This window comes from Peromyscus eremicus, unplaced genomic scaffold, assembly GCF_949786415.1.
Source record: "Peromyscus eremicus unplaced genomic scaffold, PerEre_H2_v1 PerEre#2#chr22_unloc_1, whole genome shotgun sequence".
In the NCBI taxonomy this organism is placed as follows: Eukaryota; Metazoa; Chordata; class Mammalia; order Rodentia; family Cricetidae; genus Peromyscus; species Peromyscus eremicus.
In genome coordinates, this window is record NW_026734286.1 from 3,361,317 (window position 1) to 3,376,965 (window position 15,649).

The following is a 15,649-nucleotide window of genomic DNA, read 5'->3' on the forward strand; positions in this document are numbered from 1 at the left end:
CCAGAGTATCTAACAAAAGCCTTGGTACCACACATTGAAAAAAAACAAAAACAAAAAAAACAGCCCTTTCAAGTTGCTTAGGGAAGTGCAAGAGATTCCCCAAACAATATAGGCTATTGTTGCCTTTTGTTGTTTTCCCAGAACTAAAGGTAAGCCCCTATTGCTGAAGACATGACACATTTTGGACATAGAATTTGGAGTAATACAGCTGGAACTGACCCAGAAGCCTCATCCTTGTGGTTCTGAGTATCAGAAGATACTCCAAGCTGCCAAGGAAGAGCAGCATTAGGTAGACCTACCCACTATAAAGCTATGAATACCAACAATGACTGGACTGGTAACATATCCACAATGAAATAGTTGCACCTTTATCTTGGGTGTTAACAGCTATCCATTTGGATTTTAGGCCCATTCAACAGGAGGGAAATCCTGCTATTACTGTAAACCTAAACCAGCTACTCATGGCTATAGGAAAACCTACTAAAAACACTTTTCTAAATCAGTGTAATTCTTAACAGTACTCCAAAGCTCATTGTTATGCCCGAAAATAAGTAGATCTGATGCCTCATCAAAGAAGCTTGTTATTGCAGCACCAGGAATCTATTACAGAAAGCATAACTAGTCAAAGTAACCATGGGATGTCCAGTCCAATTGGTACATGCACCACACAACTCCTGCACCTAAGGCTCCGGGAACTTAGCTGAAAAGGGGAAAGACTTTAAGAGCCAGAAGATCAGGAAGTCAGCTGTGAAATTGAGCCCTCTAGGTATGTCAGGGAAGTCACACTCATGAAACAACATGGTTGTCTAAAAAAAAAGACCCAAACAATCCCAACAATTGACTTTCCAATGCAGATGGAAGAACTCTCAAGGGACCCCACATCTAGATGAAGAGCTACAATCAACAACTACTGAAAGAAGCGAACTAGTCTCCCCAGAGATGAAGCCCGTAACTGTTTATCCTATACCTAGACACAAATACATGCAGGCAACACTGAAGGGACTCGGCAGATTGTATTCATTTATTTATCCATTTATATGTACCTGTTAACAGCAGTGAAATAACAGGGAATTTGGGTGGGAGTTGGGGGGAATATTGAAGGAGTAGTGATGTAATTGTATTTTAATAAAGTAAAAGTTTAGAGAGCATTAGGAAAAAAATTAAGTATTTCCCATACTCCTTATCTTGGGCCTTTCTACAGATTCCTGATTATCCTGTTCAAATGTGGTGTAAACTTTGAGCTACATATGTAGGACCAATGAGAATTTATCCAAACAAATGAGTATCACATGTTGTTTTGTGGGTTCTAAGAATCCAACCCAGATCCTCAGGCTTTATGGGAAATGCCTTTACTCACAAAGCCATTCCCCCCCACCAAAAAAAATCTTACTTGAAGAAAATATATATTTTAAAGTAAAAACTACAAAATCTATGTAAGAAACTTTACTATTAGAAAATCCAAGTGTACATATAAATGTTAAGGAAACTGCCAATGAATAATAAGAAAAACATAACCTCCCATGTAATGACAATTGGAAACACTAACAATTAACAAGCAGCCTATTTTTAATTTCAAATGAACTACATTATTCAAAAACTACATATAAATTAAGTCTCCTGGACTCTCACAAAGGTACTTCAACTTCATGAATCAAACACAGATTCACATGAAATGGAAAAAGGTATCACCTCACTTGATTTTCAGAAAATGCCCATTAAAATAAAATTGATGGTGACTTGGTGGCACACACCTTTAATATCATCTCTTGGAAAGCAGAGGCAATCTCAGTGAGGCAGAAGCCAGCCTGGTCTACAAAACAAGACCTTACTTCTTTCTTTCTTTTTTTTAAAATTTAATTTAACAAAAAGCTTTATTGGAAGGATTTTAGGGACTCACAGAATCTTCAGGAGGCTGGAGAATTGACCTGACGATGGAAGATTTATGCAAGGCACCTCAACTATGACACCCATTTCATCACTCTGTCTGGGCACAGCAGTGGGAATAGCAAATGCCAGATGTGTGCATCTGCATGACTTTTTGGTCCAAAGTTCCAGAACACAGAGTACAATGAGGCTAAGGTTGGGTTACATGCCTACCACTGATTGTATCAGACCACAGAAAGAAGGCTTCAACTTCATAGTAGTCTTTAAAACAATCATTTTCATGACCATTTCTTAGAAAAAAATCCAAGACGCTTTGGGGTCACCCCCAAACAACATGTCCACTACAGATCCAATATAAAAGAGAAAAACATCCATGTTTAAAAGTCCTTTTTCACGCAAAGATCTTATTTCAATACAAAACTTGATTTATCAAACTAAAAGACATCAATACATATAGTTTATACTGTTGCTATTGTTGTTCTTCAAGACAGTATTTTGACAGCCTCAGTTTTTCCAAAGATAGATGACAGGCAAAATCATGTCAATATTTTCCACAAATTCCACAAAATCACACTTTCAAAAGAATACAATTGCTCAGAGTGTTCAAATTTCTTACTTTTACAACATACAGAAGAAAATTCCCTTTCACTTTATTTGAGACAACATACAGCTTATACTTTTAGTGTTGAATTTTTCATTCAGTTGGAAAGGGTTCCTAACTGTATTCGATGTTGTAACTCTCTAGCCTCTACTTCCCTAGTGAGTAAAAGGCATGCACCAGGGCCAGCAAGACTGTTCACAGGTTAAGGTTCTTGTTTTGAACTCAGACGACCTGAGTTCCTTCTTAGGACCTACATAGTGGGAACAGCAGAAGAGACTCCTAAAGGCTGTCCACTTCCACATGTGCACTCTAGCGTGTGTGCACACAAGTACATATACCTACAAAAATGTAATCTTCATAAATTATAATCTATGTAAAACATAGTATTTAAAAAAAATGTGCCTTAGCACATTTGGCAGAAATGGTTTTCATCTAATGTCACATTTTGGACGTGTCTGAATTTACACGGTCAGGCCTCCTATTCCAGCTCTTTCCAGCCTTTTATAAAAATATTATACTTATGGGATTTCCAGCACTCACACTGGGTAGCCCACAACCACCTGTCACTCCAGCTCCAAGGGAATCTGACACCTCTGGCCTCTGTACACACTAACCTTCACATGCACATACCCACACACCTACACATAATTAAAAATTTAAAAAAATCGTGAAAATGTATTTTAAAGCTGGGCTGTGGTGGTGCACACCTTTAATTCCAGTACTCAGGAGGAAGAGGCAGGTGTATCTCCGAGTCTGAGGCCAGCCTGGTCTATATAGCAAGTTACAGGATAGCCAGGGCTAGAGAGAAATCCTGTCTCAAAAAAAAAAAAAAAGGTATTTTAAAATATCCCCTTTATTTATACATGTGTGGGAGATTGTGTATGCAAATGATGGCATGTGTGCAAGTCAGAGGAAAAATTTGGGGACTCAGTTCTCTCTCTTCACATGGGTTCTGAGAACCCAACTCAGTTTACCAAGCTTGGTGGCAAGTGCTTTTACCCCTGAGCCATCTCACTGGCCCTCCACACCATTTTTTTTTTCATACCCCACAATAACAGCAAGTTGACCAAAGACAATTCCACATGATGTATATGGTTTTAAGTCCTACCCACTGGGTTTCTTTTCCACGTGAGCTCTTTCATGTTTGTGAAGGCAAGTGGAAACCCTAAATGCTTTCCCACAATAATTACATACATAAGGTTTTTCTCCAGTATGAATTCTTTCATGGTCACGAAGGGATGTGGAAATCCTAAATGCTTTCCCACATTCCTTACATACATATGGTTTCTCTCCAGTGTGAATTCTTTCATGATTATAACAAGCATCACGTTGGATGAAGGCTTTCCCACAATGCTTACAAACATAGGGTTTCTCCCCAGTGTGAATTCTTTCATGGTTGTTAAGATGACTGGCACGAAGAAATGCCTTCCCACAGTGCTTGCAAACATAGGGTTTCTCTCCGGTGTGAATTCTCTCATGAATGTAACGAGCACTTGAATGGGTAAAGGCTTTTCCACAATGCTTACATATATATGGTTTCTCGCCAGTGTGAATTCTTTCATGCCTCCGAAATGATGTAGAACATGAAAACGCTTTCCCACACTGTGTGCAAACATAGGGTTTCTCTCTAGTGTGAATCCTTTCATGACTGTACCAGCCACTATAATGAGTGAAAGATTTTCCACAATGCTCACAAGTATAAGGTTTTTCTCCACTGTGAATTCTTTCATGGATGAGAAGGTCATAGGAACGAATGAAGGCTTTTCCACATTGCTTACATACATATGGCCTCTCCCCACTATGAATTCTTTCATGGTTCTGGAGGGATGAGGAATATCTGAATGCTTTCCCACATTGCTTACATGTATAACACTTCTCTTCAGGATGAATTATTTCATGTTTAATAAGGTGACTGGAATTAACCAAGGCTTTGTCATACTGTTTACACATAAACGATTTCTCTCCAATGGTGATTTTTTCATATATTTGACCATAACTGTACCTCCAGAAGGCTTTCTCAACTTGCTTCCATTCATGGAGTTTATCTCCAGTGTGAATTCTCTCACAACACTGATCAGAATTGAGACTCCTACAGACTTCATTAGATTGCTTATTTTGATAGGCTGTCTCTCTAGGAAGACTTTGATTTACCTGAAAGGACTCAGAATAAGTCAAATCTTTCCAACATTTCTCATGTGTAAAAGTTTTCTCCACTTGTTCCTGAGACCCATAGGGTTTCTCTGTCATTTCATAGCTGGGGTGTACATGTGAGGATGAATGAACAATGATGTCTCTTGCAAGCACACCATTTTTATATATTGTTACTTCAGGAAGCATGTCTCTTTGAACAATATGCTCTGGAATCTGGTGCTGGGTTTCTCCACACTGACCACCATCTCCATAGTCACAGTTTCTCTCAACCACCTGAGTTCTGTAAAAGATGAGAAAAGCATAACTACACTTACAACTCACCAAGAGAAGTGCTGGAGGCTAGGTGTTGTACCACTGTTACTATAGTATTCTGGAGACTGCAGAAGGAGGACAGCAAGTGTTAAGTCCATCTGGGCCATACACAAAGAGCCTGGAGAAGAAGACTGACACTGCTCATTTTGCTTCCATAAGAATTTGTAACTAAGCCGGGCGGTGGTGGCGCACGCCTTTAATCCCAGCACTCGGGAGGCAGAGGCAGGCGGATCTTTGTGAGTTCGAGGCCAGCCTGGTTTACAGAGTGAGTTCCAGGAAAGGCGCAAAGCTACACAGAGAAACCCTGTCTCGAAAAACTAAAAAAAAAAAAAAAAAGAATTTGTAATTATAAATGGACTGAACATTCGGCCAAGGTCCTGAAGATAGCACAAACATATAAAGCTCTTAAATACTCCTGCTTTTAGGTATTTCATAAATACCGTGTGTACCACAGTTAACAAAGTTGAATATTTTCAATGAAAAAATGGTGTGCATCAAACATTATGGGTTTTGAAATAGCTGAACATTCTTTATGTGATTTATTGATGATAGGTTTCAATCTAAATCTGAAACTCATTTTACTTCACATACCTTATACCCAAAGCTGAAAGGTAACTTGATAAAATACACTAAATAATTTTCGGTATGAAGGACAATTTGGGGACAACGAAACATGAAAACAAGTCTTACATAGGTTAATGTTGCACATTTTGGCAATATTCATACACTACAGAGTTGGCATCCTCTAATTCTGAATGTTCCAAGTCAATGCACTTGTAGAGAATATTTGAGATTAAATCAATTGCACCAAGATGTACTGGATCATTTGCTTGTTTCTCAGATTTCCTATCACTGGCAAATATTTGATAACAAATTCCTCTCTCTTGGAGTGTGTATTACCTCACATTTTTCCTGAGATTTTGGTAGTTGTCTTCAATATTTTCTTTTTCCTTTGTTTTACCTAAAAAGCAAACCCAAAGAAATCATTTTGACTTAATTCAATATCATACAAAAACTTACTCAATTCTACATTGTTACTGTGCAATGATGAGGAATGCTACATTTACCATGAAGCTCCCTTCCAATATTTCAATTCATGTATCCATACAGATGAGCAAGAAACAGCTGTTCTCTAATTGAATAAGTGAAGAAATCATAGTATATTTTTTACCTATGGAGATCAGGTTCATAAAGGTTTCTGTCATCACATCTCTGTAGAGCTTCTTTTGACTAGAATCCAATAAAGCCCATTCTCCTAGGGTGAAGTTCACAGCCACATCATCAAAGGTCACTGACTCCTGAAATAAATCACATGAAAGACAGTCAAAAATTAACTGCCATCTTGACAGGATCTAGAGTCATGAAAGATGTTGGGAACACGTGTAAGTACGCTGAAAGCAGAGATGAACTGGCCATTTTGACAGAAGCTTGAAACACGAGAATGCTAAAAGAAATGGGGACTGTCAAGGCCTGCCTCATGAGGTTTCAAAGGGAAACAATGATAGAGGCTATTTGTGTTTTACCCAAAATTTGGCTTCATTCTGCCCAGAGCCTGATGACCTGAAAGAAGTTGAATTTAAAGAAAATGAAGTAATTTGATACAGAAAAAAAAGTGTAAACAAGCTTAAAATTTTGGACAAGGAGAGTACAGATGACAAAGCAGCCACGACTGTTAAAGAGATCAGCACTGAGCAGTGGGACAACCGTGAGGCACGCTATTAGCAGTGACTGTATTAGCAAAATGGGACGCCACTGACTTGGGCTATGCAAACACCCCTTGGCGAACAATGCACCTATCAAGCAGATGCACCTAGAAACTCTACATTCACCAGGAGGATACATGTACACCTGCTTTATACAATGAAAACACTCCCTTTATTACCATGTTTCTATTCAAATAGATTGTGCACTGCTTTAGAAACCTATGGGCAATGAACTGATCTGCCCTGAACTAATTTTGGGTGCATGCACAAAAAGGCATATTATGTCTCAAAATGAATCTCTTGAGATACTTGTCTATATATTATTTTATGCTTATCAAAATTGGGCTAGCATAGGATTAAAATTAAGTACATTAGAGGAAGGAAAAATTGCAGTGAGCAAAAGCTTACAAAATAGACGGCTATCAGAAACAACCATCCGCACATGATATACACCTTAGCAATTTAACTTCTATTCAACCGCATACTAAAAGGAGACGTCAAACAATAATTTGGGCCCTTGAGTATCCCCACTCATGTGACTTATCATTCCTCAGAGTTCATTTCTGATCTGTACTATTGCTTTACTAGACCTGGCAATTTTTGCAAATCTATGAGAATCATTATTTCAATAGTTTAAACCAGTGGATCTCAACCTGTAGGTCACGACCCCTTTGGGCTCAAGCAACCCTTTCACAGGGGTCACCGAAAACCACTGGAAAACACAGATATTTACATTATAATTCATAACTAGCAAAATTACAGTCATGAAGTAGCAACGAAAAAAATGCTATGGTTGGGGTTCACCACACATGAAGAAATGTATTGAAGGGTCACAGCATTAGGAAAGGTGAGAACCACTGGTTTAAACACAGGCAAAGAACTAGAAATGGGGATTGGAGACATGGTTCAGCAGTTAAGGGTACTGTCTGTTCTTCCAGTGATCCAGGTTCAATTCTCAGCATCCACATGGCAGCTCACAAACACCTATAACTCTGTTTCCAGGGGATTCCAATACGCTCTTCTGACCTCTGCTGGCTTCTTCATGGATTTAATACACATACACAGGCTGGTAGACACATAAACTAAAATAAAATAGAACTTGGGAACACCATGTTCAGGCCTCCATCTTCCAGTAACATATTTGGCAAATCTGACAGGGAAAGAAAACAAAATCCTCCTCTCTTACTACTAAAATTTACCCTCACTACTTTCTAACAATTTTTTCATACTGTTATCTATGGCTACAATGACGAATCAATGTAATCAATTTGGTCAAAAAGGGTCTTCAAGGGCTGAAGAGGTCAATCAACCATCAAAGACTAAACTCATAACCAAAAGGACAAAGTCACCAAGCTGAGGTCTCCCTGTCCTAAAGAACTGAGTGGCTGAGGACAGATGTTCTCTGCCAGTTGCTTCACCTGGCACAGAAAAGACAGAAAGAGGGATTGAAGGAGAGCAACAGCTTTCTCTGTCCAAACATAAAAAAAACAAACATTCCCGTTCTTCTCCTTAGGATAGTTTCTGCTCTGCAGATCTGCAGTACCTAAGTCCACAGTCACTTGGAATTTATAGAAAATGGTCTTTTTTTCCCTCTCTCTCTCTTCTTTCCATTGTTTCCTTTGATTGTGTATTTGCTCATTTGAAGTGATTCTGCTACATTTTGCTTTCCCAAAATTAAAACATGGGTCCTCTGGATTCTCTGAAATTATTTTCTGCTCTTTGGAGCTGACCTATTCCTACAGCAGATTGAATTTTAAGAGTTTTCCTCAGGCCGGGGGTGGTGGCACAGGGTTTTAGTTCCAGCACTGGGGAGTCAAAGGCAGGCAATTTCTGTGAGGTGGAGGCCAGCCTGGTCGACATAGTGCATGGTGAGTTCCAGGACAGCCAAAGCTACATAGGGAGACACTGTCTCAAAAAAATAAATAAAATCCTCTTTCTCGCCTTGCTTTTTCACATCGCTCTAGATTATAAAGTATCTATTCCTGACACTCAGACAGTGAGAACATTCATACTCTTGTGCTGTGGTCTCACAGAGGCAAAGAAAATGACTGAGAGGGAAAGAAAGGACACAAAACAAGGAGGAAGGGGGATCGGCAGCTGCCTCCTTATCCAAGGACTGGACGAGACTCAGAACAAGCCAAATGAATTCAATGACTTGATCAAGAAACCTTAGAACAAGATAAATTCTCCTGCCTCCTAATAGTGTTTCTACTCTCTGGACCAAAGCCAAATTCTGCTGCTACTTTTAATTTAATAGTTTTTTCCTTCATTTTTTTCATTTTCTCTTTTTCTATTCTCACATGTGTCTGACATGCCACAGCTTGAATAGTTCTGATGCTCAAGCTGGAGGCAATCCGGGCGCTCGCTCGCTCTCTCTCTCTCTCTCTCTCTCTCTCTCTCTCTCTCTCTCTCTCTCTCTCTCTCTCTCTCTCACACACACACACACACACACACACACACACACACACACTCCCCAAAAATCTTCATGGGCAGATTACCTGTGACAATTACAAAGGATTCTAGAGCTGACCAAATCAAGTTTTGGAGAGATGAAGAGGAAAAATGGCCCTGAGATCAAAAGAAAGCAGGCCACCATGCCCAAGCTATGCTAGCTAGTTTTATGTCAACTTGACATAAGCTGGAGTCGTCTGAGAAGAGGGAACCTCAATTGAGAAATTGTCTCCATAAGATGGGGGGTGCTCTCCCTGGGCTGGTGGTCCTGTATGCTATAAGGAAACAAGCTGAGCAAACCATGAGAGCAAGCCAGTAAGCAGCACCCCTCCATGGCCTGGGCATCAGCTCCTGCCTCCGAGTTCTCACTTAGTTTGAATTCCTGCCTTGGCCTGTGATTCAAGATACGTAAGCCAAATTTACCCTTTCCTCCCCAAGTTGCTTTTAGCCATGGCGTTTCATCACAGCAACAGAAACCCTAAGGCACAAGGCAAGACTGCTCTCCTAAGCCCCAACCTCCAGGAAGCAAGCCCCTGAGTGGGGATTCTTTGATACTCTACCTTCCCTTAGCTGCTCCTTCTACCTTTAAAGGTCTGTTGTCCTTCTCAGTGTGCAGGGTCTAAGAATCAAGAGCCATTAAGACATCTGCCACTAGCCAGAGGTTCAGATACCCTGTCTTTTCTGTATAGTAAGACAGCCTAACTCTACCACTCAATTAGTGAAAAAAATAAACATCTTATGGATTTTCACTCTAATTTCCTATTGAAACCCTGAGGAAACAAGTATTCTTGGAGGATAGCATTTCACTGACTTACTAGGTAAGTAGATGGCCTGCCAAGACCCTAGTTTTTAAGGTTTTACTTTACTTATAATTGTATGTTTATGCATGTCTGTGTCTGTGTGTGAATATGTGCTCATGAATGCAGTGTCCAGAGACCAGGGAGTCATCTGATCCCCTGGAGCTGGAGTTACAGACAATTGTAGGTGCTAGGAATAGAACTTGGGTCCTCTCCAAAACAACCTCTTAACCACTGAGCCATCTTAACCAATGAGTCATCTCTCCCTAGCACCAATCCTATACTTATAATGATTAAAAGCCTACATGCCTAACCACAGCTACAACCTTTCCACCACTCTCAATCAGGCAGTAACTCAATACACGAAACAGTGCCTTTCTCAAGATGTCTGTTGTAGGGTTATGTGCTCCAACAGGACCTTAGCCAAAAGCCACTGTCTACATGAGTAGTACTACAGTCACAAAAGGACAGATTATGGAGGAACTCACAAAGAGATATGCAAATAATACAAAAGAGATACAGTATCTATTACAGGCACAACATCTAAAGATGCTCAGCATCCAAAGCACAGATTCTACAATGGGAGGTCCCAGAATCTACATTCTGATCTTCCCTCTTTGAGGGGAATTCACCCATTTCAGAGGAAACTGTAGAGGAGTCTCCATTTCCTCCTTCCTGTTACAAGTTGCCATGGGAAACTACTTGTCTGTAGTGCCAAATCTGCTCTACCTGCCCAAAGCCTCAGGTATATTAGTAATCACTGGCAAAATTTTGACCCCGACCAAAGGTGTCATATATCATTGTAATACTACCTAGACCCAGGACACACTGAAGCCCACAGATGTGATCCCAAAACGGCAGCCTCAACTACAATACTATTTTTCACCTAGATCTTTTCTGTAGAAGACAAGGAAAATGGTGTGAGATTCCCTATGTTCAGGCCATCATGGTCTGCTACCAAGACTTCTCCATTTACCAAGGAATCAGGGGAAGCCCAAAAAGAAGGGAACTGCAAACTTGTACTTGATACTGTGAATGACACATTCTTGAGTGGTCCATGTCTCCAAGGAGAATCCCTTACCATCCTGCCCTTATGGTTCATCAACCCAAAAGCTACAAATGTCATCAGACTGAGACCTACAACAATACTTTGCTGCCCCCTTCCCACCTGATGAGCATTTCTAGGTAAAAACTGATACTTGATTCAGTTTACAACAATAAGGTTTTCTTAAATACTTGTCTGTACTTAGTAACAATTTCCCAAAAATGGGCTCAAAGAACAAGGATTTTATGTTTTCTCCTTTTACTGAATGAGCCAAGACTTCATGATCGAATTTTACCCAAATGCTCAGTTTATATGATTTATGCTTTTCCACTCAGATAAAAGTCTCACTTGCTGGTTAACCACTGCCAGAACAATAGGAAGAATTTTGTTAAAAAGAAACATTCCTATATTTCTGCTGTATCACAAATATTTGAATCTATTTATAAAATGTGGCCAATTACACAATGCTTTGTGTCTATGACCTTCAGTCATTTAGACTGATGATTAAATAGACGAGTGGCACTAATTATAAAAACTGAGGAAAGCTCTTGTTTCCTTAGCCAGATATTCTCACTAGTTCTCTAGAATCTAAGATATATATCTTTTAGAAAACATCCATGATCTCCTCAGAAAAGAAGTACTGAGGAGCCTGGTGTAGTGGCACACGCCTTTAATCCCAGCACTCAGGAGGCAGAGGCAAGTGGATCTCTGTGAGTCTGAGGCCAGCCTGGTCTACATAGTGAGATCCAGAACAGCCAGAGCTACATAATGAGACCATGTCTCAAAAAACAAAAAAACAAAAAAACAAAAAAACACCCCTAGCTTGTGTCAAGCTGACTAAAGAAAAACAAAAAAAAAACAAAATAAAAAAAAACCTAACTAGTATACTATCCAAACAATGCAGCTAGCAACCTATTTGCAACCTAAGAACCCATTAAGCTGCACATATACATGCTTAGAACAATGGGAATTAGTTACTTCTCTCAGGAACCCCTTAGTAAAGCCCTGTTTCTATTTAAATTTATCTTAGAACACATCCAGGACCTATGGACTGATGCAGCCTGAGCTAGTTTTCAGTACATGTGCAATAAAGCAAACCATATCTTCCAAGTGAACTTTTAGGAGAATCACCTATTTACCATTTATGCCTATGGATAAATGGACATATATACAATTAGAAGAAGATACATCTTAAGAGAGGACATGCACATTGAGCTTACCCAATGCAGGTCTATCATCAAAACCAAGAACCACCCATGCATCTCATTCATGCAATTCACTATCACTCTTCACTGTGTGTTTGTGAACTATATGGCATGTGGACTTGCTTTGAATAAAGTTACTTGACTACTTTTGCCAATCTATGGAAGCATTTTTCTTTTCAATAATTTAAATAAGAGGCCAGGAACCTGCAGACACCTGTCCCCAGACATGACAAACATTAGGAAGGGCACACTGAAGGCAAGATCACAACTACTAGATCAACAATAGGAACATGAAGACAAGAGCCTACCCATGAGAGGTTCCAAAGTGTAAAGATGCAAATTCGTGTGAAAGAAAACCCCTGAACTGAGAATGCAGCCGGGGGTGGGGGGGGGGTGGGGGGGGGGTGGGATGGGGGGGGTTGGAGGGGTGGGGTGGGGGGGTGTCACTGCTGAAGAGGCTGTTTCCATAGGGCCGCCACATGGAAGCTGATACTATTGTGGTCCAGGCGGGCCAGGTACCAGCCCGGGATGGAAGAAGAAAGTGAAACTGAAAGTGTCATTTAGGTGGGGCATGAAAGATGCAAAACTGAGGAATCTTGCACCATGGATCCAGAGAGCCACCACGGACAAGCGTGACACAGTAAAGATGGAGCCCAAGTGGCAACAGAGATCTCAGGGTGATGGAGAGAGGGGCCACAGCCAGGAGATGCCCACTGAAGAAAGCTGCATATGCGGAGTAGAGTCAGCCAGTCCAGGAAAGAGGTTTTTGTGTGCTGCAGGCAACACAATCTGAAGAGAAGGGCTATCTACACCCTTTAATTGAGATGATTCCATTAGAGGCATCTAGGTGCTAGTTACAGAACTTCAGTATTTAGTGAGTTTGCCCAATGATTTTGTTTTTGCTTCTGTAAATCAGTCTTTGGTATATTTCAATTCTTCCCTTCTGGAAAAAATCTTACAATTATCCCTATCCCTCCCTTCTTCCCTCCATCTATCTATCTACCTATCCATCCATCCATTCATTTTTTTCATATATTTACATGTATCTATTCCTTTCTCCTGTAGAAGAAATGGGTATTGTATGTTAATACTCTGTCGCTGCTTTTTAACTGGCATATATGCATACATATGTACACTCCACATGCGTATTTACAATTGTGTCATTAGGTATATCCGCTTCCCTGCTGCAAATGTTTAAAAGCAATGCACTAGGGCTGAGGAGGCGGCTCAGTTGTTACGTGCTTGACAGCCACTGCTGAAAACCTGAACTTCATCCCCAGCACTAAAACCTGAGCCACAAAACTGAGCTTTGTGGCTCAAGCCTGTAATCACACTTCAGAGGGAGAGGCAGGAATAGCATAAGTTCAAGGTCACCTTCAGCTATATACTTTAAGACAAACTAGATGCATGGTATCTTGCCTCTCTTTTGAGAGAGAGGAGGGGAGGGGGAGGGGGAGGGGAGGGGAGGGGAGGGGAGGGGAGGGGAGGGGAGGGGAGAAGAGAAGAGAAGAGAAAAAGAATGGAAGGAACGGGTCTCAAATGCCTCAATTGATTTAAAAGAAAAAAATGCAAAATAAGCCTAATGACTTGAGTTTTATCTCCAGAAGTCACATAAAAGTGAAAAGGAGAAAAACAACAACACAGGATTGACCTCCGACCTCTGCAAGCACGCCATGGCCCAGGTGGCAACAAGAAGTATCACACACACTTAATAACGTATTTTTTCAACATATTGCACACTTAAGCTCAAACGTCTTTGTCTCAGGCTGACCATCCCAGACTTTCTCAACGGTCAGAAATTACTGTCTACGGAGAACAAATAGTTGAAGGCGAAAGGAAAGAGTTGAAGATTAATTTTCTCCCAAGAACTGTATTCCAGTTCAGTTCTGACCGACGAAACTCTCACTCCAAACTCTTTCTGTTCGGAGAAACTCACCAGAGCAAAACAAACTTATGGTTACATGAACTCCCCTTCCCCCAGGCATTTTCCCCCCACAATCAACAAGGCTAGAAAAGCTTTTCAAAATCCCGCTTTTTGCCTTATAATCAAGAAAAACAATTCTGACCTGCATTATTATTAAAAAGAGAGGGAGCGATCAAAAGAGAGATAGAGGAGATGCAGAGGAGAAAAAATGCCCTCCACACAGCGAGCAACCTTTGCCTAACACGCGTAAAGCCTAGGGTTCACTTGGCAGTCCAAACAAAAAATGAAAAGAAAGAAAGAAAAGAAAATTACACGGTGATCACGGAGGAAAACTAAAGCAGGGTAAACGGAAGTGCAGGGGCACACAGCAGCGCTCACCATCCACGACCGCTCACAGCAGTTTGGATTCAGCATCACCAACCCGCCAACGCTGCAATTTTTGCAGAGGCTCAAGTTCGAGGCTCGGAGTCACCCTGAGAGGACCGGGATGAAGCCGCTTCACAGGGCAGGGACAGGGCTGGAGGCTGGTCAAAGCCGCCACAGTGTCACAAACCCGCCACCCTCGAATCCAGGCGCGCAGGAAACACTCACCATTCTCTGCTTGTGGCGCATCCTAGTGTCCTCTCCAAGGAGCCTGCTATCGGCAGAAGTGACGGTCGCGAGGGAAAGCGCCACGACCCTCCCCCGCAGCTATACGGGCTCCAAAATGGCAGCAAGGGCGGAACCCTTCGATTATCTGCGCATCTTACTGGACGGTTCATGCAGAGGAATAACAGCGTCGTTCATTGGTGAATAAAATTCTCCCCGCCTCCTATGAACCGAACGAAAGAGAAAACAGTTTTTCTGCTTGCCAGTGCAGCTAAAGAGACAGCTGTCACTCCTGACTCTTTTAGCCTGCTCTTCGCTGGTACAAACCGGGCACAACCTGAAGTTTCATGGCATTTAAGGAAACATTCTGGAGGCTTTTTACTGCATGCGCTCGCTGCCTTGTGTATTCAATGGGCCCTTCCTACTCCGCCCTTCAAGTACCAAAGAAATAGGGACAGCTTTGCAATGCCCCAAGGAGAAAACGCAAGACTTAACCTTGCGGGGGGGGGGGGGGGGGGGGGGGGGGGCGGACCGAGGTAAAGATAAGGCTTTCTCACACCTTGTGTTTCAATCTACCCATTTTCTGCCAAGAAAATTAAAACATATCGACAAGGAATGCAATTATACAATATCTGGAGAAAATAGAATTATATGCAAAAGTATTCTACAATGGATTCAACAGGTATGAAAAGTAAACCTTTGAACTTCAAACAGAAAGGTTTCTTGGTCCAAGGTCACAAGCAAATTCTACATTCAGACGTGTAACATATTTATTCCCTAGCTTCTAGATCACACTGATTTCTGACCAGAAGCCCCACAGTGGGTTATTCTCTAGTGAGTCAGAGACACTGAACAATTGAACTCTGGGAGCTAACCCATGTCTTCCATTACTTCCTCTGCCATGAAATTGATCTTTCAATACCTTAATATTCAGAAGGAATATTCCACACTCAAATTGTGGCTTTAACCAAAATAAACTATCAAATTC

The 15,649-nt window shown here is 41.1% G+C and overlaps 1 protein-coding gene across 1 annotated transcript; it reads right to left on the bottom strand.

The window, feature by feature from the left end:
* Positions 1–1,003: 1,003 nt before the first annotated feature.
* On the bottom strand, positions 1,004–14,777 carry LOC131900737 (zinc finger protein 14-like). The gene is made up of 4 exons (XM_059252054.1): positions 14,665–14,777; positions 6,120–6,246; positions 5,849–5,909; positions 1,004–4,916 (listed from the first exon to the last, which is right to left on the bottom strand). Exons 1-4 carry the CDS (start codon positions 14,683–14,685, stop codon positions 3,590–3,592), a joined length of 1,536 nt encoding a protein of 511 aa, XP_059108037.1. The 5' UTR covers positions 14,686–14,777; the 3' UTR covers positions 1,004–3,589.
* Between the last annotated feature and the right edge of the window lie 872 nt (positions 14,778–15,649).

Excerpts from the sequence above, each read along its gene's own strand:
- LOC131900737 (XM_059252054.1), bottom strand. The coding sequence starts at position 14,685 with ATGCGCCACAAGCAGAGAATG. Across the intron at positions 5,910-6,119 it reads TATGAACCTGATCTCCATAG|GTAAAACAAAGGAAAAAGAA; the intron begins GTAAAAAATATA and ends TTTGCTTTTTAG. Across the intron at positions 4,917-5,848 it reads AATCTCAGGAAAAATGTGAG|AACTCAGGTGGTTGAGAGAA; the intron begins GTAATACACACT and ends CATCTTTTACAG.